At 42.9% G+C, this 21980-nt stretch overlaps 1 protein-coding gene across 1 annotated transcript in view; it reads left to right on the top strand.

Moving 5' to 3' along the window:
• TULP4 (TUB like protein 4) overlaps positions 1 to 21980 on the top strand; it is a 156687-nt gene that overhangs the window by 126018 nt on the left and 8689 nt on the right. The window contains 10 exon segments of the mRNA XM_039568257.1: positions 6829 to 7053; positions 9236 to 9470; positions 9962 to 10106; positions 11583 to 11727; positions 12979 to 13072; positions 14416 to 14559; positions 17997 to 18310; positions 18313 to 18503; positions 18505 to 18803; positions 18806 to 20577. Of these exon segments, the coding sequence (XP_039424191.1) occupies positions 6829 to 7053; positions 9236 to 9470; positions 9962 to 10106; positions 11583 to 11727; positions 12979 to 13072; positions 14416 to 14559; positions 17997 to 18310; positions 18313 to 18503; positions 18505 to 18803; positions 18806 to 20577 (3564 nt within the window).

Here is a 21980-nt window from a genome sequence, read left to right as displayed (position 1 = left end):
AAATTGCTAGTAACTTCTGTTATGCTGTGCTTCTGCTCCAAAGATGTATGTGCAAAGATGACAGAGTGAGTCAGTGGTCCCAGTAATTTGTCTCATGACAAATTCATCAGAGTAAATTAATTAGTTTTCTATACCATGGCAGTCAGCCTTGTAATGGGATTTTATAAAATTCATCACTGGTTACTGGACTAAAAAAAATCAAGGAAAACAAAAGAATTTCCTCATTTTGAACTCTTCTGCTAAAACTTTTTTATGAAGAAGCAAATGTGTGACTGGAAAAGCACATTTATTATACGTAAGTGTTGTTCTGAATACAAAAGCCATAAAATATAAAACAACCATGAACATAAAAAATAGTAGACTAAGGTAAAAAACTGATTTTCCATGTGGTCCTCTATCCCAGTTCTTTGACAAAGCAGATGTCTGAACATTTTATCTGTAAAATATACTGAACTGTTTTTGTTTCTGCTGTTTGTCTGTCCCGTCTTCAGTAGGATATTCAGGAAACAGATTTTATTGTTTATAACAAAATTCAGTCTAAAACTGACAGGATTTATATGCAGCTTGGCTGGAATGTTACTGAACATAAAGTCACTGCAAACCCCAGTGGTAGAATAGATTTGGGAGCTGCAGGTAACTCATCTTGATGATGACTGTTGTCATGGGTCCCTTTGAGATGTTTTATATGCTGCCTTCTCCTCCAGCTTTAGTGTGGTTTTGGCATCCTCTGTCTCGTTTGATTAACTCTCTTAAGCTTTTACCTTCACTGTAGGAATTTATAGTTCCTAAACCTAGTTTGCTGACTATAAAACCCTAGATAGGGAAATCACACTTGTTTAGAAGTATCGAAATAAAAGCAGTAGCTTTGCTTGAAAAACAACGTTCATAAACAGAGCGGGAGAGTTGGCATAGTGTAGTAGTGGCTCCCGTTCCTGGCTCTGGGGCTTCAGCCTGGCATCCTGCAAGGATGTGACTGCAGAATATAGTGGAAAGACCTGAAAAAGCAACAGTAAGGGCTGGTCAAATGTTGAACTGAATTTTACAGAGAGAGCATATCTTAAGGGCTGGTGATTGGCTGATGACTATTCAAGAACATACTATCAATTTCTGTGAAATTTACCTCTTACTACACCCATCCTTGTATACACCACGAACGCTAATGTGAGGCACCAAAAATATGCCTGTTTTTTCATGGTCCTGCTTTTTCAACATTTAAAAATGTGATTGCAACAGCAGGCTGCCCTGCTAGTCATAATGTTTTTATTGGAAGAATGTTAATTTCTTACATTGTTTGTTAAGTCCTCACAACCCTTTCCTAACATCAAGCAGGGATGAGAATAATCAGCTCATTTAAGACTGTTTTATAGTCTTGCTAAAATTGTTTACCAAATGCCGCAGCCCAGTTCTGTCACTTTAGAAGTTCTCACCTAATGTGCAGACAGGTCTTTATTATAGCAACTAACTGCTGTCACTTCTGATTGGAAACAGCTGCTTCATATCCTCCTATATCCTGAACTTTAAACAGGAGTCTCCCACAGGATCACTTCAAAATTACCTAACTGCCAACTTTAACAAACTTGTGAATTTTTTCTTTCTAATGGTTCAAATTTGTGGCTTATATTTTGGCCCCTTCTTCAGTTTTTATGATTTTTTTTGTATGTCCCAGGGAGGACCAGGGGAACAAGAACACAGAAGTTGCAATGCAGATCTCCTCTATACACCTTTAATTCTACAGTAAATTTACATTAGCTTATGATTTTATATCACTGTGTAACTGGTGTGAGAACAGATTAAATCTCGAGTGCAGTGAAGGACGATGAGAATGAACTAAGCTTCACATGTGGTATAGACAAGATTAAATGTAAAAAACCTGTGTTTATCAGTGTAATATTTTTAAACCTAATTCAAAGGGGTGTACCAAAGACTAAATCCTTATAGAAGAAATTTCCAGAAGTCTTTGAGAAGACAACCCACTTGCTATTGACCTACTGCTGTCAGCATTTCACAGATGGCTTCTCTGCTGGAAATGTCCCAGCATCTAAATGAATATATTTAAGACTATATGATCCTGCAGAAACCCGGTAGTTCTGTAAAGACTAGAGAAGGAAGGTGCAATTTTAGGTTTAATTCAGATCAGAAAGAAGAGGGTGCTTTTTATGTTATTCAACTGAGCAAACCTTGCTTACTTTTCTTCATTTATTTCACACAGTGTATTCAGGTTTGTTGCATCTGAATTAATGTTGCCTTTAATTTATATTGCCTGAAATCAATTTTATTTAGTTGATATAGGATGACAACAAAGCTTCAAGAAGAGTTTATTTTCTTAAAAAAATAAAGGAAAAAAAGCAACAGTTTAGAACTACTGATGAAACTTGCTTTAGGATAGCAATAAAGACCTTGGTGTTCTTTATATATGGCATAGGATCACCTCTGCTGCAGAAATGGATTTTGGGCAGCACTGGAAAATGAAGACACTTTTGTAAGGAAATCTTTCTATTAAAATGGAGTCTTGTTCTGTTGACTTCTTAAAAAAATACTGTAGAAATAGAGAGGATATAAGAAACACCTGCAAATCAAATAAGAGTTTATTACATCAAAACTCATATCAGGCCATAGCAGTGTGATTTCTCACCATTTTTCATCATCAGTTCCTAGCAGTTAATATTTTTCCCACTGTAAATATGAGGAGCAGAAGAATGAAGGAGTGTTAGCCATCCATGAATGCTGTGGCAGTACAGAGGTGTGCACACACAACTCACAAGAGCCAGGTGGGCACTGCAGCCATTGCTCCTTTCAGCTTGGCTCTGAGAGGGAAGAGTGTGCATCTCCACATCAGCAGTCTGGAGTGAGAGCAAGCAGGCAGTGGTGTACTTACTCATGCATATCCTTACACTGGATAGATACTATTTTGCAGTTGTGTTCTTTCTCCTGAGGAAAGTCCTGTTAGTTCCTGGGCTTTCTGCCCTGGAATACTATTTTTATTTCATTCCCAGCGGGAGTCCCAGTGCCAATAAACAAGGGATTAGTTCAAGCAGCAGGCAGACCCCATGGCTCAGGATTTCTGAGCTCAAGGCAGGCAGCAAGAATCAGCTAGAACAGTGTTTTCATTGACTGAACTGCATACAAGTGATGGAATGTATATGAATTGTGTTCTCTTCTGTAAGAGAGATAGTAGAGTGACTTATAAGAAGCAACCACAGAGCTTTGAGCAGGAATATCCATTCCTGCACACTTTTCTAAGTGGAATCAACATCCCAGCTGGAGGTACAGATTTGAGTAGCTGTAGCTCACTTTCAAGCCCACTTGGAAAGAAATGGCAAAAGAGCTCCTTCTTGGCCACCTGTTAAGATGTGTTTTCAGTCAGTATTTCTCCTAATAAAGCATCTTTTTTTTTTTTTTTTTTGTCTTTTAGCCACTGACTTTTAATAGATAACTGTCATAGAGCTGCATGTTTGTATTTAAACCCTGGAATTCATTCAGGTATTTACAGGTTATGCTGATATTTTTCAAAACCTGATGGTATTTTTATATGCAAAGTGAGATTAGAAATTCTCATGTTATATTTGTAGCTGCATTTCTTTGTTCCTAGCAGAAAAAAAACCCCAACTGTGCAAACATGGAAAATAAAATTCTCCTTTTCTAGAGTCTGCTTGTTCATTTTGTAACAGGTGCAATTTGGGTACAACAACTTTTGTCCTTCCTTGTTTTGCTAAAACAGTGCAAATAAGTGGATGCTTTATGAGGAGCAATACTTTTGTGTTGGTTGTTGGAGGTCAATGTTTTTTCTCAAGTAGAGTTTGAAAAGAAATCTGTGGCCAGCTTGTAACTGACTTGCTGCAGTAATTGATTCATATCCCTTGTCCAGCAAGGGAAAGAGTAGGAAGCATAGTTATTGAAAAATATTATTGGAGCAGTACTTTAAAGGTCAGGTCAGATCTGGCATTTGGGTGATCTTTTATTTCTCCAAGCCTGTAATGACAGGCTAATTTTCCCTGAAGCTCATCTGAAGTCTTAGCCCTTCACTGTAAATTAAGTGTTGCTGAATACTAGGCTGGAGGAGCACCAAGGGTCTGACCATTTCAGAGAAAGGAAGGCAAGGTGTGTCTGGTGGCGTGGTGCAAGTGCACTTTGTTGAGGTTGAAAGTATTAAAACATACGAGGTGTGTGGGGAGAATAACTGTACAAATGGAAGAGTAGAAATACCATTATTTACAAACAGTACAGCACTTGTTAGTATTGTGTGTGTTTGTTTAAACATGCACTCACATATTGTTTGCACATTCATAAACAGAATATAAGAGCATCACACGTTGAGAAGTTTAGAGGGTGACTGAATTGTGGTTGCCTGTTGGAAAACTGTAGTGAAGTTTTCAACTTCTGACTTTCTACTCTTTGGAGCTCCGCAGTGTTATGTTGCCAGAGGTCCCACCCCATGTTTCAAAGCTTCTGAAAAACCTTTGCCTTGAGACCGTGTTAAAGATTGCAAAGGTTCTTGCACTGGTACTGTCTGCACCTCCAACATTCTCTGCATGCAGCAGTAACCTGAGGAAAGAGGTGATTTTATTTGATTCTATTTGGATGAAGAATGTCCTACCTGAGTGTGATATATTGGGTTATAATAGCTGCAACACTAGACATCATGTCTGGGTGTGCTGTATTGGATTATGATAGCTGGGATATTAGACTTCTCTTCTGCCATTAAAGCCTATCCAATAAATAAACATTTATGTGCCAAGTCACATACTTGTTTGTTCCCACACTGTGTTTATAGGTAAGCTGCAGTTGAGGCAAGGTGAACAGCAGTATGCAGTTTGGATCCCACAGTAATGATCAGGTAGATAGTTCTGCCCATGCTGGGATTCAGCCCTTGGGGAAAATCAGGGTCATTTCTACTAGCTCTGTTCTCAGGCTGTCATATAGTAGATGTAGCAGGTACCTACCTTGTGCCAGTGCCTTTTCAATTGTATTTTTTTTGTAAGCAGCTTGAACTGTCTCCTTGCTGCCAGACAGTGCAAGGGCCGAGCCACACTCACAAATCATGAAAATACCAATCAGTTGGGGATACTTCATGTGATCTCTCATCAAATTTTAGGCTGTATCCCACAGATTATGGTTATGACAAGCCATGTAGAATTATTGATGCTACACAAAGGATTTCTCAATTCTTTTGAAGTTCTCCACTACAAAATGCATTTAGCAATTACTGTGAAAATCACAAGGTTCACATGTTGCTGCTTTCTATTTGCATATCAGTCAGCCTGAAGATTTGTGCCTTCATGGAGGTGTGTGTGTGATATTGCCTAGATGTAATTAAAATGAAGCTCCTTCATTCCTCCTACTTTAAAAACAGTATTTTTCTTGAAATTTAAATCTAGGATAAGGTGACATAATAGGGAAGATTTCTTCTGTGAAAAAGTTTTTCATCCAAAGCTTTATCTTGATGATAAACATTGAGATAGTGCTGTGCCAGCTGCATTCTGCTTCATATCAGTCACATAAAAACATCTCTTCCCAGTTTCTCGCCTTTAAGCATCTTGAATTTGTAAATGGAAGGGAAGCTTTCTCCCCTGACTAGATGAGTAACTTCTGGGCTGATCTAACCCTGCGCTCTGGGTACCATACTGCTAATAGAGGAGTGAATAAAGGCTATTATTGGTGGTGCTTTAACCCACCAATCTTCTTGCTAGATGCATCTTGTGAAAAGCTATTCCAAAGATACCCTGACCTTTCAATAAATACAGTTCATAATTTAGATGAAAAACATGTTTGCTTAAACTTTTGAGTGTCACAGATTGTGAAAACAAGGAAGACCTTCACAGAAAGGAGTAAATCTTTTGTGGTTCACTGATCTCAGCCTGCTGTATCGTATTCTTCATGGAGTTAGAGTTTCATCTTCACTCCATGTTGTTTATTTGCACAGATGGGATTGAAATACCACAGGGTATGTGTATATAAGCAAATACAGGTGCTTTGTAACACAGAAAGCAAGAGATGACAGGTGGATGCAAGTAACCCTTAAGAAGGGCAGAGGTAATGATGACAGGGTTAGAAGAGGTCACAACAAACTGGTACTTTACATGGAAAGATGAGATTTAGAAGGAAAGTTTAGGGAGCTCCTTGCAAGCAGGAAATAAATGTCCTAAGCAGCATTGTTTGAGTTGTTTATCATTATTCTGTTCCACATTGTGACATTTAGTACCAGTTGGCCCTCACTCTTTCTATTTTTACTGTCATGATTTAGACATTTCTGAGTGTAGACAAGACAAAAGGCCATTCTCTGTTGTGTTCCTGGTGCTCTTTCACAGTTCAGTTCCTCTGGGAATAGTTCAAAAGAGACACTGTGCTGCAGAAGACTTGGCGCAAGACAAGAAAGCTGATTGGGTTTTCTCCACTTGTTTTTTAAGCGTCTCTGGGCACATAATTTAACTTTTGAGTTGTAAAACATGAGCTGTTACCAGTGCATGAGGACTGATTAGATGACTGAATAAATCATTTGGATAGGGCATCAAAAGATCCTGCTTCTCAACACCCTGTGTCTTTAATGTCACTTATCCTATCTAGGTACTGAATTTGGTAGCTGATTCCTTGTGTGAAGAGCTTTAAGCATTCTGATCAAAAGCACTGAATAAACATCAACTGCTGTTTTTGATGATTTCAGATGTGCACATTCTTCTTCTGTGGGCAGCGGTGGGCACTTTTAAGTTTCTGGAAGACTTAGGGTAATGTGATCGGTGCTGAATTCATGTGATCACTTGCTGTGCAGCCACCTTGGCGAAAGATCTTTTACACAAAATCTTTTGAAGTTGTACCCTTTTGCTCTTCATGCAGCGTCCCATCATCTCGATCTGTTGGGGTCACAGGGATTCCCGCCTGCTGATGGCTTCTGGGCCCGCGCTGTACGTGGTCAGAGTGGAGCACAGGGTCTCCAGTCTGCAGCTGCTGTGCCAGCAGACCATCGCCAGCTCTCTGCGGGATGACAAGGACATCAGCAAGCTGACCCTGCCCCCTCGGCTCTGCTCGTACCTCACCACTGCCTTTATACCAACAATCAAGGTAAAAAGAAACAAATGTGTGTATTGTGGAGAGGAAAGTGTTCCCAGACTCCTGCCCCCCACCCCATGGTGCTCCTAAGTGGCAGTGGCTAAATTATAAGATTTTATCATTTTAAAAGCTCTCCTGTCCTCTTCAAGACCCCACTGATGCATTTGGTGCCTATTAAAAATCTGAAAAGAAGGTTTACACATGCTGATCTGCATTATTCCATGGAGATGGCCTTTCCAAGTACATTACAAGGGTAAAATATGCTGGTGACTCACAAAGACTTCTGAAGAAGCTCACGCTGGTGATAATACTGTGTCATGGTTACAGGAGGGATTCACAGGGATAAAACTGTTGCCTCCTTACATGTAATGAGTGCTTATATTTCCAGGAAGATCGGACTTAGGACCTGGGGCTGCCTAAACATTTCTAGTAACAGTGAGTTCTGCTAATCTTACTGCTCCAACAATGCTATGGAAAAATGACCCAGATATCACCCCTTTTCCTGTACTATGAGCAGAATCATCTGCACAACTCATTTGTTTCATGGTTTTGCCCTCAGTATCATCTTGGGATTTCCAAGCTGTTTATCACAGCCTATAAAGCAGAGCATTAGCTGGTAAATGCTCAACATTCAAACATACATTTTTGTGATTTTTTGTGTATGTGTTGCAGTAGTCTCTTGAGCCAAAGGTCCTTGTTAAAACAATGCAGAGCTAGAACAACTAATTTGAAATCAGTGGGGCTGGCCCAGCTTAAATGAGAACAAATTATGCCTACAAAATAATAATTCAGCATGGTTCCATTTGGGTACTGCTAATCAGAGCAGTTTGTGCAACTGTAAATAATTTCATTTGTCAGAGAACAATAAATGCCTTGCTGTAACCATAACTCCTGGATCTCCAAAGATGCAGAGCATTTATCAGACTAGCAGTCTCTAGTTCTTTCCATCCTTCTCCCCAGGATGCTTTCCATGTTATTCCAGAGCCACCCCTCTCTAGAGCATCAGTGACAATTTCCTGGCTGTCAGGGAAGGCAGGGGAGGGGATGGGATGGGCTGGATGAAGGCAGCAGTTGGCTGTAGCAAGGCTGGGAGCCCTGGTGGGGATCAGAGAGCAGTTCAGGGGCACATCGTTGCCAACAGCCCTTGTGTCACCTCCTAGAGGGGATGCCGGGGTGCGGAGCAGTTGTAGGGCTGCGTAGCTGAGAGGCGGAAGCGGGGATTCCAGAAGCCACGTGCCTGTCCTGTCTCATGGGTATTTCTGGAGCCTCCTCAGCACATACACTTTACCCTGGCTTGTCCCAGTCACCCACTCAACCTATGTTGTCAGCCATACCTTTGGTGCTAGGCAAGGCACTCTCTTCCCTGTGTGCATTCCTCTTCCCCCTCCAGCTTGCAGACTGCACTATAGTTCACTCCTCGGCCCATACCTATTTGCCACGTTAAGGAAGCTTATTTTTTCCCTACCTTTTTTTTACTATACTTTCATTTTGAAAGAAACTCCATTGGCTTACACACATTAATAGTATTTGTGTCATACAGGCTAAATTGTCCAAGACAAAAGCAGTCCTACTGCTTTAGGACTGAGTTTGTGATGGATTAATACAGTGTGCTGGCAAGCAGAGCAAAGTAACCCACCCTGAGCTTTGTGCTTGTATTTCTCTACATGGCACACAAATAGGCCCTCAAATAGGATGTGCTTGGAAGTGATACAAGAAGTTCAAGCTTCTTTCAGAGCTGACAGCATTGTAGCATATTGACATAGCATATACCAGTACTAACCAGGAATGGGATCTGAGTGTCCAGGTTCACTTGGAGAGCCTGCAGGAGACAAGATACTCTGATACTTCACTTGACCACATTAACCAAGTTCAAAAAGAAGTTTCTGATAAGAGCTGGAACTTGAAGATGGGTTGTTGTCTAATTAAATGCCCTGACCACAGGTTCAACCTTCCTTTTTGATGCGACTAGCTTTAGTTTTCGTTTTCTGTGTACAACTACTTTTGATCTAACTAAATAATACACATTGCATGTGGGCCCTGCATAGCTCCCAAAGTAACCTATACTAATCTTCACCTGCCAAATTATAGTTGGGTTCAAGTTCAGTTAGTTCTGTTGGGATTAAGTCACCACAGAAAAAAACCCCAACCAATAACCTATAGGAAACTTTCTCTTTCCTTCCTCTCTTTAATTAAGCCTCCAATCCCAGACCCAAACAATATGAGAGATTTTGTCAGCTACCCAACAGCTGGTAATGAACGGCTTCACTGCACGATGAAGCGGACAGAAGATGACCCAGAGGTCGGTGGTCCATGTTACACTCTGTACTTGGAATACCTTGGGGGACTGGTGCCCATCCTGAAAGGACGTCGTATCAGCAAGTTGCGGCCAGAGTTTGTCATCATGGATCCTAAAACAGACGGAAAAGCAGGTAGAATTGAATTGTTGCTCTGTATAAAAATGATCTGGCAATACTGTGGATACTAAATCCTCAAGGGTTTTAAAACATATATATATGCGCAACATGGATGGTGGCATCTGGTATTTTTTTCTGATGTGAAAAAAATCTTTAGTGTGACCTAGAAGCTTCTGAAATTATACCCTGCTGCCTTCTGTTTTACAAAGAGAACTTCTTGTATTCTGAGTACTGGAAAATAGATTGCTAATTAGCAGAAAATATTCTTTCATCTCAATTGTGAAGTCAATTGAATGCTATTCATCCCTCTGAATCACGTTCACTTGAGTTCAAACCATTGGAAATTTGGAGTTTGAAGGCAGAGTGAAGAACGTTTAATTTTTCTCTGCAAAGTTTTATTCCAACTGCTGCCTGTGGATCGGGTTTATGCTTCTGATGACTGAGAGTTATAATTTATACCAGTTTTCTGAAGCAGCACTTAAATTTTCTGGGGCCTGTCTTGATAGATGAAATCTATGGAAACAGCTTGATTTCCACTGTGATTGACAGCTGCAACTGCTCTGACTCCAGCGATATCGAACTCAGTGATGATTGGGCAGCAAAGAAATCTCCAAAAATCAGTCGAGCTAGCAAATCACCTAAACTCCCCAGGTAATAATGTTGGATATTTCTTCTTCTTTTTCCCCAAGTGGCCTCTCTTCCTCCCTTCCTCCCCTTCCCTCTCTTGACACCTTGTAAAATGAAAAAGTAAACTCATTTGGGCACATAGGAGTCCTCTGTAAGATTGGAGTCCTCTACAGTGTGCAGTTCTGGGGTGATTTCAGAGATTGGTATAGAGTTGGACTTTGGGGAAAATTTCTGGGACAAAATGTAATGGGAAACACTAGAGCACAATTTCTCCCCAGACAGTCTCAAAGAAAGATTTTATAAACTCTCCCACCTTTTCTTTTGCCTCTCTTGCCACAATGGGCTGTATTTTGTCCTTCAAACAGACTGTTTTTACCCCCTCAGTCCTTAGAGTTCCTGGTCTAGTTAAAACCTTTATTTCCTCAGGAATATTTTCAAAGTCATATGTCCATGCATAGGTGGCACAGATCCTGGCATAGGTGGCACTGATGCTGTGGTGGCCTTGCAAGGGAACCTCAACAGACAGACCCCCCTAAACACTGCATTGACGAGGTTCTGTAGCAGTATGCAGAAGGAGCTTCTAAGCTATTAATTTGTCTGGTGGTTTTCCTGACAGCTCTTCATTATATTCATTATGTGTGTAGACAGAATCCCCCAAACCTGCATGGAGCCTCACTGATGTCTGTGATGTCCCTCATAGATGACATCTACCTGCCATCTTCATATTATGCGATTGAGGGCCTGTTGCCTTCCAGCTGTGGTTGACACTTTTCCAAAAACCTTGTACTGTGAGCTTGCCATTGTATGAGGCAGGGCAAATTCATCCTTTTACATGTGAATGCAATGTTTGAAATACCAATATTTTACTTTAGTAGTACTTACTTGGCAAAAGAACCATCAGTTCCTGAGTCTAAAACTGCAGGGCCTCAGGAAAAACAACGATCTTGCACCCTTGGTTTTCTAAGAACATGATTTTGAAATGTAACTTTTGTTTGTTACATTTCTGCCAGTGAGCTCTTTAGGTACTTGAGCTTGTATTCTTGGCCTCCCTTGTATAGTGGGAAGTAGAAATAACTTTTGGCTTAGGGTAGGAGCACTGACAACATTTGTGGAGCCTTGGCTTGCTGTACTAATGTGAAAATCTGTCAGCTGAGGTGTCATGTTCTCATTTCATGAGACTTTGCTCAAAGTTTGCATAGCTGAAATAATTCATCCCTATACCTATTAGGGATTAGTGGAAGATACGTTGTATCTGGTAGAACTGCTGCAAACTGGGTCAGATTAATTAGAAAGCATCCAGCATGAGTTACTGCAAGTGTGTCAGGTCTTCTGTATCTTCAAATTTGACCCATAATTCTCCATCCTGTAGGCTCTCCAGTCTTTATTAGTCACTTTGACGACATCCTCCCAGTTGTCTTCTTACATCTTTCCAATCAAAGACATGAGTTTTGTGCATTTTAGCTTGCCCATTGTTGATTCTAAGCATTGCTTTACCTGCAGAATCAATATAGAAGCTCGCAAATCTCCAAAGATGTCACGAGCTGCACAGGAGATCTCAAGGTCGCCGAGGTTACCAATAAGGAAACCCTCTATTGGTTCGCCAAGCCTGACACGAAGAGAGTTTCCTTTAGAAGATATTACTCAGGTATTGTGCACATTGTTACCATACCTGATTGAAATGCATTTCTTTCCAGAGGCAGCAGGTTGTGATAAGAGACTCAATAACCACCAATAAAAGTTTTCATTAAGTTACAATAAGTGGATGGAAAAACTAGAGAATTGCATCTTCCAGTTCAGTATTAATGTTCGAAAGTGCCAATGGAATATCAGATGTTGTTTGGTAAATACCAGGACCACTTACCTTTGTCAGTGTGAATCCATGTGAGAGGTTTTATTCTAGGTGATGGTGTTGGCTCTTCAAAAGTGTATGTGAAAACACTTCATCAGTGTTCTCAGGCCTGTCTTAACACCACCATAATTCTCTGCTTTGCTAGGGATTGCAGAGCTAAGGAAATGTTTGCTTCAGAGGACCACATGTTCTGTTTCATAATTAACATGAAACAGTCTTAATTGGAAGGAAGGAAAGGAATTACCACTTTGCACTCTTTGTGGTGTTCATGTCCTCTGGATAAATGAAACTTAGCAGGCTGTAGAACTGTCTGGGTTGTTTATTTTATTAATAACAGCCTGTGTTCCTTTAATTTTCTTTTGTTTGGTTTGGTTTTTTCTGCTCTCTTGTTTCACTTTTTCCTTTTTATGAAAAATTCTAGAACAGTTACATGGAGATAGGACCAAAAGCCCTTTGAATAGAGCAGAAGACCTGAGGCTTAGATCCTGCTCCTAATACAGGCAGCATAACTCCTGGCCTTTGAGAAAAATCTACTGGTCTTTCAGACCCATAATATGGGTACCATGGAAGCAGTGGTTTGGGAAGTTGCATTAGGAGCTCCAGGGGAATATATGTTGTTTTGAGTAATCAATTTTTGTCTTGTTTATTGTTCCATAAAGTGATTCATGAGCATAGAACCAACGGGCAGGGTGTATCACTCTCTGAAATACAGAATAGCCATGGTCCTGCTGGGCAGGAGCAGCAAGTGCCAGGAAACAGACCTGTTCTCACTACACAGGCATCGTGTTGTTCAGATCTTCAATAGCTTTAATCACCCTGTGGCTGTTGCATACATCACTTCTGATGGTGTTTAGATATCAGAATGAGTCTTCTTAATGACTGGGTAAAACCATTGCTACATAGGCACTTTAGGCTGTTTCAATACAATAAAAACAAGAGAAGCTGAAATTGCATTATCACGTGGAATACCTTGATTGCTCTGCAGATTTTTATTAGAGCTTGATACAGATTTTATCAGGTAAAAATGATCTTGTTTTTGTTTTGCAGCACAACTACCTTGCTCAGGTCACATCTAATATCTGGGGAACCAAATTCAAAATTGTGGGCTTGGCTGCTTTCCTACCAACTAACCTTGGTGCAGGTAAAAGTAAACTCTGTTGATTTTTTTGCACGTCAAATTCTTTCTAACAAACAACAAACTTATGCCATGAGATTTTTTGTAAGTGATCAAAAGGCTTCTTTAACAAAGCACTTATTTTCGTGGACAGTGGGAATTAGATTTTATTAAATTCACTGTAACTAAAGGAGATTAAAATCTATAAATACAATAATGAGATGGTCAATAAAATGCTAGAAGTCTCACCTGTAATAAAATGGTAAATTAACATTTGAGCCCAGACCTCTATTTTTACAATTTATTTGAACAAAACCCACACAAATAAAAGAAAGGTTTTGCAAGAGTACTATAAAAATAATAGTTTTTAAGTTACTGCAATAGAAATATTTTTTAAAGTCTGATTTTTATAGTTATTTAGCTACAAATGATACAAAAAAAAGCTGTTACAGCCTCATGCTCAAGATTCTTCAAGTCAGTGCAAAGCCTCATCACATGGTTCTCCTGCTGAGGCATCAGTAATCTGGTAGCCTTCATTAAAAGCAGCAGCTGTCTATCAGCCTTTTTCTGGGTAGGCCAGTTCTACTTCTGTTGGAAGGAGGAAGGCTGGATGAGGAACAGGGTACTGCCTAGCAGAACTGAGCTCTGAACTGAAATGTTAACACAAGCCTAGCAGTTTAATGAGCTCTTTAGGAAACTTATTTTGTCCCGGGTTGCCTTATATAATTGGGTCAGGAGTACATAAAGATGCCCTGGATGCAGAATTAGATGGATACCTTTTGTGGCTATATGGACTGCTAGCAGCAGTTGAATGACCACAGGTCATTCTAATTCTTTCACTGCCAGTGGCAGATAGGAAAGGATGTAAGTTTGGAGTAAATGTATAGTGATACTTCTTTCAAATGTTCTCCCAGTCTCCAGTGGTTTGGGTCCCAGGGACTTCCTGAGCCCAGTGGGATTTTTCTGTATCTAGTAATCATCAGCAGATACCCTTCCTGAGAGCTTTCCAGTTTTCCCCTAAAGTCATAGAAGTCAGTAGTTTCCTGTGGTGAAAAGTTCCAAAAGTAGAATGGAAAAAAGTGTTTTCCTTCCACAAAAATCGATGTGAATACAAGATGAAGTAATTAATTACTTAATTACAGGGATGCTGCTTCCATTTAAAGAGAAATAGCTGAAAGCAACAATCTCTTTTATCCCATTTATGCAAAGTGTTACATAGTGATTTGACAAATAATGGCTTGCCCATGCACATGTATACAGTAAATAACAATATTCATAGCCCTTGTGTCTGCTTTGAATTGCTTCTTCCTTAGCTTTACAGGCTATTTGTGTAACAGACCTTTTTGTGTCTTGTTATATTCTTTCTCTAGTAATATATAAAACCAGTTTGCTGCATCTGCAGCCCAGGCAGATGACAATATATCTCCCAGAAGTGCGGAAGATTTCAATGGACTACATTAACATGCCTGTCTTTAACCCAAATGTTTTCAGTGAAGATGAAGATGATTTACCAGGTAAGGAGGAGCTGGAGGGCTGCTGTGTAATGGGTTAAGCTAGATGGAGGTCGGGTCAGTTGTGTCATAGTCCCCTCTGGTAAACATACAAATCAAAATCCTTTAGTCTGATGGGGTCCTGTAGAACTGAGTTACAATAAGGCTAAAATGTGTGGAAAATATAATCCATAAAGAGCTTCTTAGTTTCAAGTTCATTGGGAAATTAGTTGTCTGCTAATTCATCTTAGTTTGCTAGGAATTCTCCACAGACTGAAGTCTTGCATTCTGCATCTTGATAGGACAGAAATGTAATGTGTTGGAAGCCCAAACAGGTTGTTCTTGAGACCTGATGGCATCAAAGCACAGCCGGCTGATAGGAGCTTGGGTTGGAGAGCAGGTTCCCATAAAACTCAGTCACCTTTTCAGAAGTGATAGATGCTCATTTGGATTTTTATAACTACTAAGAGGCTAAAGTAGTAAAGTAGTTGATAAACAAGGTGGGGTCAGGAAGAGTTTTTCACTTCACTGAGATGTAAGGTAGCAGAAGATTTAAGCAGTGCAGGGAATGTTTGGGTGCGGGTGATGTGATGTGATGTGATGTGGGAGGTGAAAGGACTGTGAGTACTCAGGACCTCTTCCAATCAAGAAAAAAATCATTGTGCCAATAATATTAACAAATAATAGAAAAGAAGGATAAATTAATACATTTTCAGAATTGTCATATCACTGAGTGATTCCTGTTGCCAGGTCACAGGTTTTTGGAACTATAGAAGTGGCTGTCATGGCAGTACCCTTTAAAGAGGAAGGAGTGTGAGCACTGCAAAGCAATTAAAGACTTCTGCTAGAGTCTACTGAAACAAATGGAAATGCTCTCATTATTTCAGACCAGGGTTTCAACTGCTGACAGCACCAAAGCTTTTGTCTGACCCAAGCATCAGAGTAGTCCTCTTCTAAAGAAATACTTGTATGTTTAAAATTAAGCCCATTTTTTTCTCAGTCTGAGGGACTTGGCTTGCTTAATTTCTGTTTACTACTGATACTCACCTGTAGTATCTGAAGAAAATAATAGAGACATTGGTGTATATATATTATTAATAGGAAGCACCCAAGGTTTGCTATTACAAAGCATGGTCAAAGCTGTCAGAAAGTAATACAAAAAGTTAATATGAAGTTTTCACATCTCTTTCTGAAAATTGGGTTGAATCTGCAATAAGAGATGAAATGGTACTCATAATTGCAGGTACACCACATAAACAGAGAGAAAATTGTTAGAGACTCTTGTAACAGCTCTTCACATTGAGAAGGCTAGTAAAAGAATCATACTACCCTGTCCTCCATAACAGCCTTCCTCTTGTCCACTTCTTCCTTTCTAGTTTCTTCTGAAAATTAATTTCTGACTTAGTAAGTGGTGGCTACTTAAACCTTCAAAGATGTTTTTGAGGATATCCTTTCTTAAAGCCTGCATATAAAGGAAAAAAGTACCATATACTAAAGGAAAAAATATTGCAGGGTAAATAATGATTACATGATAGATTAAAAAAAACATAGTAGAAAGCTGCTCTTGGGGAGTGGAATGTTCAGAGTGAGGTACACTTGGGACAGGTGTTTTTAATGTAGTCAGTAAAGATTTGGCAAGACAAATGCACAGTGAATTGGTTTAACTTACAAAGTATGCAAACTAATCAATTAAAAGCCATTGGAGAAATGAAGAAAACGTTGGATTTAAACACTTAGGAGTATTAAGGAACACCACAACAAATGATATTTTGTTGGATAAGGCAAAATGACAGCGACATTTGGGGTTGCTCAGGCCATGCTAACAATTAAACCTCAGGCTCTGGGAGCTAAATTGCTAAGCCTGCAGGCATCAGGGTGAAAGCATGGCCTGCCAGCCAAGCACAGAACCACAAAGCCTTAGGGTCAGTTAAGTTTGGCTGTTGGCCTTCATCTAAAGGAATGAACAGAACTACCGTAAGTATTTGCCAGCGTAGGCACAGTCCCATCTGTACACCTGCCACGTTCATGACTGATGCTGATAAAAGCCTAATGTTACTGAAAATGTAATTATAGGGCATAGGTAGATGACTAGAATTTTAATTAGAATTTAATTAGGAACTGGGCAGCATTTGGAGGAGTCCTGACTAATGGATCTCTTACGTGATCTGGTCTTGCAAATCAGAGGTCTCCACAGAATTTGGCACATTTAAAGGACCCTGGATATGATACCAGATCCTTGGTCTTGTCTCTTTTCCTTCCACAAACCTATTGATACAAGTCATTTATCATTTTCTGTGGGTTTTCTTACAGGTAGTTTAATAAAAAATAAAGAACTTGCAATATTCTTGGAAGTTATAAGATAGTATTTACTGTTTTCCCTCTTTATTCTGTTTTGTTCCTTCTTGACTTCTGTACCTCTGCTTGGATCCAGTGTCCTCATTTTCCTGCTCCGACTTTTCAGTGGTAGTTCCTGTTGGAATAAGCCACTCTTTGCAAAAGGAACTGCAAACAATTGAGCACTCTTCACACTTCTGCTTAAAATCAAGAGAATTCCTTCTTGCCACATTGTCCTTTTTTCAATGCTACCACATGTGGGAAAATATGCTTCTTTACACATTTCTTTTGTGTCCTGTCCAAACATTGATGCTGCAGTTGCCCTGACTACAGTACCCACTTCTTGAATCTTTCTGGCTTCCTATCTATTTCCTCACATCTTCTCCTTACAAATCTTCTGAGAACTTTTCTAAGTTTTGTCTGCATTTCATTCCATCATATTTCTCTCTCTGTGTTTCAGCTTCCTTCCTTTTGCATTGCTGGTTGGTTTGCCACCCACTATACGCAACTTTTCCCAACTATTGTCTGTGTTCTCCAGTTCTCCCAAGCTGACTGAGTCTAAGAACCTTATATCAGATATTATACAGTGCCTTCAGTGCAGGTCTTCAACTTTCTTAGCCTCCACTTCTTTCGTTTATTTGCTTGTTTGTTTTGTTCAATTGTTTGTTGATGTATTAACTATCAAAAGTCCTTCCCTGAAAACTAGTGAGTCCTGATTTAGCAAAACTTTTATTGATTCGAGCAGAAGCAGTTAAAATCTGATGATGAGTGAGTGCTAATTCAGATTAGTGAGAGTCCATGGGGATCGTAGTGTAGGCTGAAAGTGCACTCAGAACTTGACGTCTGAAGTGGCTCTAAAGTTGATCACCAAGCTGTTTCAAGTAGCTCTTGTCCAATGGAGTCACAGGAGACCGGCTGGCTTACGTGTTCCCACTGAGGTCTGATCCGCTGTTTTGGGAACCGGTAGCAGCCCCGCGGAGTCCGTAGAGGTAGCAAATAGTTTAAAAGGCCCCTCCGTGACTGGGCAGCCGCCCAGCCCAGGCCTGGCCGTGGCAGGGGAGGGAGGGATGGCTGGGGCGGGGAGCGGAGGCCGGGGCGGCGGTGACGCTCTGTGTTGTCCCTTGCAGTGCCCGGCGCCCCCGGCGCGCCCGCCAGCAGCCCGCCCTGCACCGTCAACATCCCCATCGCGCCCATCCACAGCTCGGCGCAGGCCATGTCGCCCACGCAGAGCATCGGCCTGGTCCAGTCGCTGCTCGCCAACCAGAACGTGCAGCTGGACGTGCTGGCCAACCCGCCGGCCGAGGCGGGGGGCGAGGGGCCGGGACCCTTCCCGGGGGCTCCGGGCCGCTTTCCCGGCCCCGGGGCGGCGGCGCTGGCCGTGGGGGAGCTGGGCCGCCCCGCCCCGCCGCCGCCGCCGCCGCCGCTGGCCCCGCCGCCCCCGCGCCCCCCGCCATCGCCCTGGCCGACCTGCGGGACCACGGCGACCGCGAGCATGAGCCCCCGCCCAAGGCCAAGGCCCCGCGGCCGGGGCCACAGCTGGTAGAAGGGGACACCGTCATCTTCGGGGCCGCTCAGGAGCTGCAGCTGAACAAGATGAACCCGCCGCCTCCCTACCCCGGCACTATCCCCGCTGCGCCCGCCACCGCCTGCCGCCCCGCCCGGCCCCCCGCAGCCGCCCCTCGATCTCTGCCTCAAGAAGGGAGAGTTCTCCCTCTACCCGGCGGGGCACTACCAGACGCCCCTGGGGTACGAGCGGATAACTACGTTCGACAGCAGCGGGAACGTGGAGGAGGTGTGCCGGCCTCGCACCAGGATGCTCTGTGCCCAGAGCACCTACACCCTGCCGGGCCCCGGCAGCTCTGCCACCTTGCGCATCACAGCTGCCGAGAAGAAGATGCAGCAGCCCTGTGCCAGCGCCACCTTGAACCGGCTCACGGTCCCCGTTACTCCATCCCAACCGGGGACCCGCCGCCCTACCCTGACATTGCCAGCCAGCTGTCCCAGGGCAGAAGCATGGCTCAGAGGCTGGACAGCAGTATCATTCATGCTACTCTGCGGAGGAACAGCAGAGAGGCAGCGCTGAAAATGGCTCAGCTGATGGATGGTCAGAGAGCCACCTTGCAACTTCCCCCTAAGGCCAAGAGCAACATTGTGACGGCACAGTACCAGCAGAGAGTACCCACGGCCTTGTACACCTGCAGCCAATGCAGCAGTGGTGCCATTGGCAACAGCAGCAGTGCGAGTGCTGGTGGTGCGGGCAACATCGCTAGTGCCAGCACTTCCAGTATTGGTGGCATGAGACCTGATCTGAGCACGGGGAGTGGCTCCCAACACAGCTCTGTCATTGCTCACTCTGTCAGTACTTCGCCTCTGGCCTCCCAGTCCTCCTACAGCTTGCTGAGCCCGCCTGACAATTCCCGTGACCGAGCGGATTATATCAACTCCGCCTTCACGGAGGATGAGGCCCTTTCTCAGCACTGCCCGGTGGAGAAATCAGTACGGCACGTACCTGTGTCCTTGACAGAGGCTACCCTTAGTGTAAAACGGCCACCACCATACCAGTGGGATCCTATGGTGAGTGAAGAGATATGGGTTCCTCAGGAAAGGACATCTCAGAGCTCAGTGCCCAACCCTCTAAAACCTCCTCCGCTCATCATTGGTCAAGCTCAACATCTGGATATGTCTCGAGTGCCATTTGTTTCCCCCAAGTCTCCAACCAGTCCCACTGCCACTTTTCAGACGAATTACGGGGTTGGAGTACCCTACCCAGGAGGCTACAGTGCCCCACCCCTTCAGGGAATGCAGGCCCCCTGCTCCCCCAAAGAAGCTCTGGCCCCAACACAGTTTGCACAGCAGGAGCCCACAGTTGTGCTTCAGCCAGGTTATCCATCCAACCTCTCCTATTGCCCTTTGCCACCCATGTACCCGGGAAGTAGCACTTGCTCTAGTTTACAGCTGCCACCGATCGCCTTGCACCCATGGAGCTCCTACAGCACCTGCCCACCTGTACAGAACCCCCAGGGCACCTTGCCCCCCAAGCCACTCCTTGTGGTGGAGAAGCCAGTGATGTCTCCCCCGCCAGCAGAGCTGCAGGGCCATGTGGGCACAGAGGTAATGGTGGAGACGGCAGACACTTTCCAGGAGGTGCTCTCCTTGACAGAAAGCCCTGTTCCTCAAAGGACAGACAAATTTGGCAAGAAGAGTCGGAAACGCCTGGACAGTCGAGCTGAGGAAGGAAATGTGCAGGCTATCACTGAGGGCAAGGTCAAAAAGGAGGCAAGGACACTGACTGACTTCAATTCACTGATAGCCAGCCCGCGGCTGGGGAGGGAGAAGAAGAAGGTCAAGAGCCAGAAAGATCAGCTGAAGTCCAAGAAACTGAACAAGACGAATGAGTTTCAGGACAGTTCAGAGAGTGAGCCAGAGCTTTTTATCAGTGGAGATGAACTGATGAACCAGAGTCAGGGCAGTAAAAAGGGTTGGAAAACTAAAAGGAGTTTGAGGACAGCCAGTGAGCTGGATGAATTCAAGTGCCGGAAGGCCAGTGAGAAGGAGGATGGGAGACTGGGAAGCCAAGGCTTTGTGTATGTGATGGCCAACAAGCAGCCACTGTGGAATGAGGCAACGCAAGTCTACCAGCTGGACTTCGGAGGGCGGGTGACCCAGGAGTCAGCAAAAAACTTCCAGATTGAGCTGGAAGGACGACAGGTAGGAAGGGGTAGCATACATTTGCTGGAATGGGGGCCAGGGTGTGGGAAAATTATGCCAGGAATAAGCTGTCTCTCATGCTGCTGCGTGCCTCCTGCTTGTGTCAGCTGTTTCCTGAAAAAAAGCTTTGCCATGTGGTTGATAAAAAACAGCTGTTGAAGGTCTAAGTTCAGCATGGAGAGTGAAGTTCAGTTGTAAAGTGAATATACAAAGTATGTTTGGTCTTACTGCAGTCAGACATGGGAACGAGGGCCTCCTTTAGTCTGGCTGGCTCTCAGAGCTGAAGGTTTTGTAATAAACACAACAGGTCTCCGCAGTGCTAGCTGCACTTGACATCACTGATGGTTGCAGATGGCAGCTAATTTTGAGTGAACACTGCTCCCTTCTTGCCCTGCTCACAAAGGTTAGCTAGTCAGAAGGTAGCTAAGGCAGTTAGGTTCCCTTCATGCCAAAATTTTCACTAGTGAGCAGCTACCTGGCCCCTGGGGTTGGCTTTTAATGCTAGAGGAGGGAGACACTGACCCACCCCAGAGAAAAGTGCTTCTGGGCCATTTTTGAACCATCTGTAGGTAGAAGGGTCAATGGGTAGTTCAAAAACTCAAAACATTTAATTTTGGCCAGAATGGTATGTTACTACTACTACACCAAACCCAGGCTTGTAAGTGGTGCTAATTAGCAGGATGCTGGACTGAGACTCAAGAAATTCATATTTATTTCCTTGTCCAGCTGTAAGTCACTTTTAGTTCACTAAAGATATCAAGGCTCTCAACTTCCTGTGATTTAAGTTGGGAGTTAGATGTCTTAAGTATCCAACATGCATGACCAGTGGTAGTCTTTTGGTTTTGCTTGTGTATAACAACAGCTGAAAGGCAACGATCAGAGTCATTTGTACCCCTTTCTTCTTCAAGTAAATGGCTGTGGATATGTGCCCATGGGCAGCTGTGCAAAAACACCCAACCACACGTTTTGGTGGTAGGGGTGGAACAAAGCCTGACTTGACTTGCACAGTCAGTCCCCGTTCTGGCTCAAGGATCTTCACTGTAGAGCAAATAAAATCTGGATTTCTGACGAAGCAAATGAAAAAGCAATAATAATAGGCCAGACTTCAGATGTGGAAGAGCAATGAGCAACCTGACTAGTTTTGCTTTTACATTTCAAACAGCCCTCACTGCCCTTTTGCTGATTCATTCTTGCTGTAATTATGTGCTACTGAAGTTTATGCAGAGGAAAACAGAACTGCAAAGAATGAACACCTTATCAACTATGAAGTGCTAGAGTGACGAAATTGGTTATTCGCCTTCCCTGAAAGCTCCTTTCTTTGAAAATCAAATCTGTTTTCCTGATGGGCTGCTGACAGGATATTTCCAAGGGAGAGACTGATGTTTTCCTGCAGGAAGCATGAT

The sequence above is a fragment of the Corvus cornix genome, chromosome 3, assembly GCF_000738735.6.
Source record: "Corvus cornix cornix isolate S_Up_H32 chromosome 3, ASM73873v5, whole genome shotgun sequence".
In the NCBI taxonomy this organism is placed as follows: Eukaryota; Metazoa; Chordata; class Aves; order Passeriformes; family Corvidae; genus Corvus; species Corvus cornix.
The sequence above is the reverse complement of the archived record's forward strand: the minus strand, read 5'-3'. Positions and strand labels throughout refer to the sequence as shown.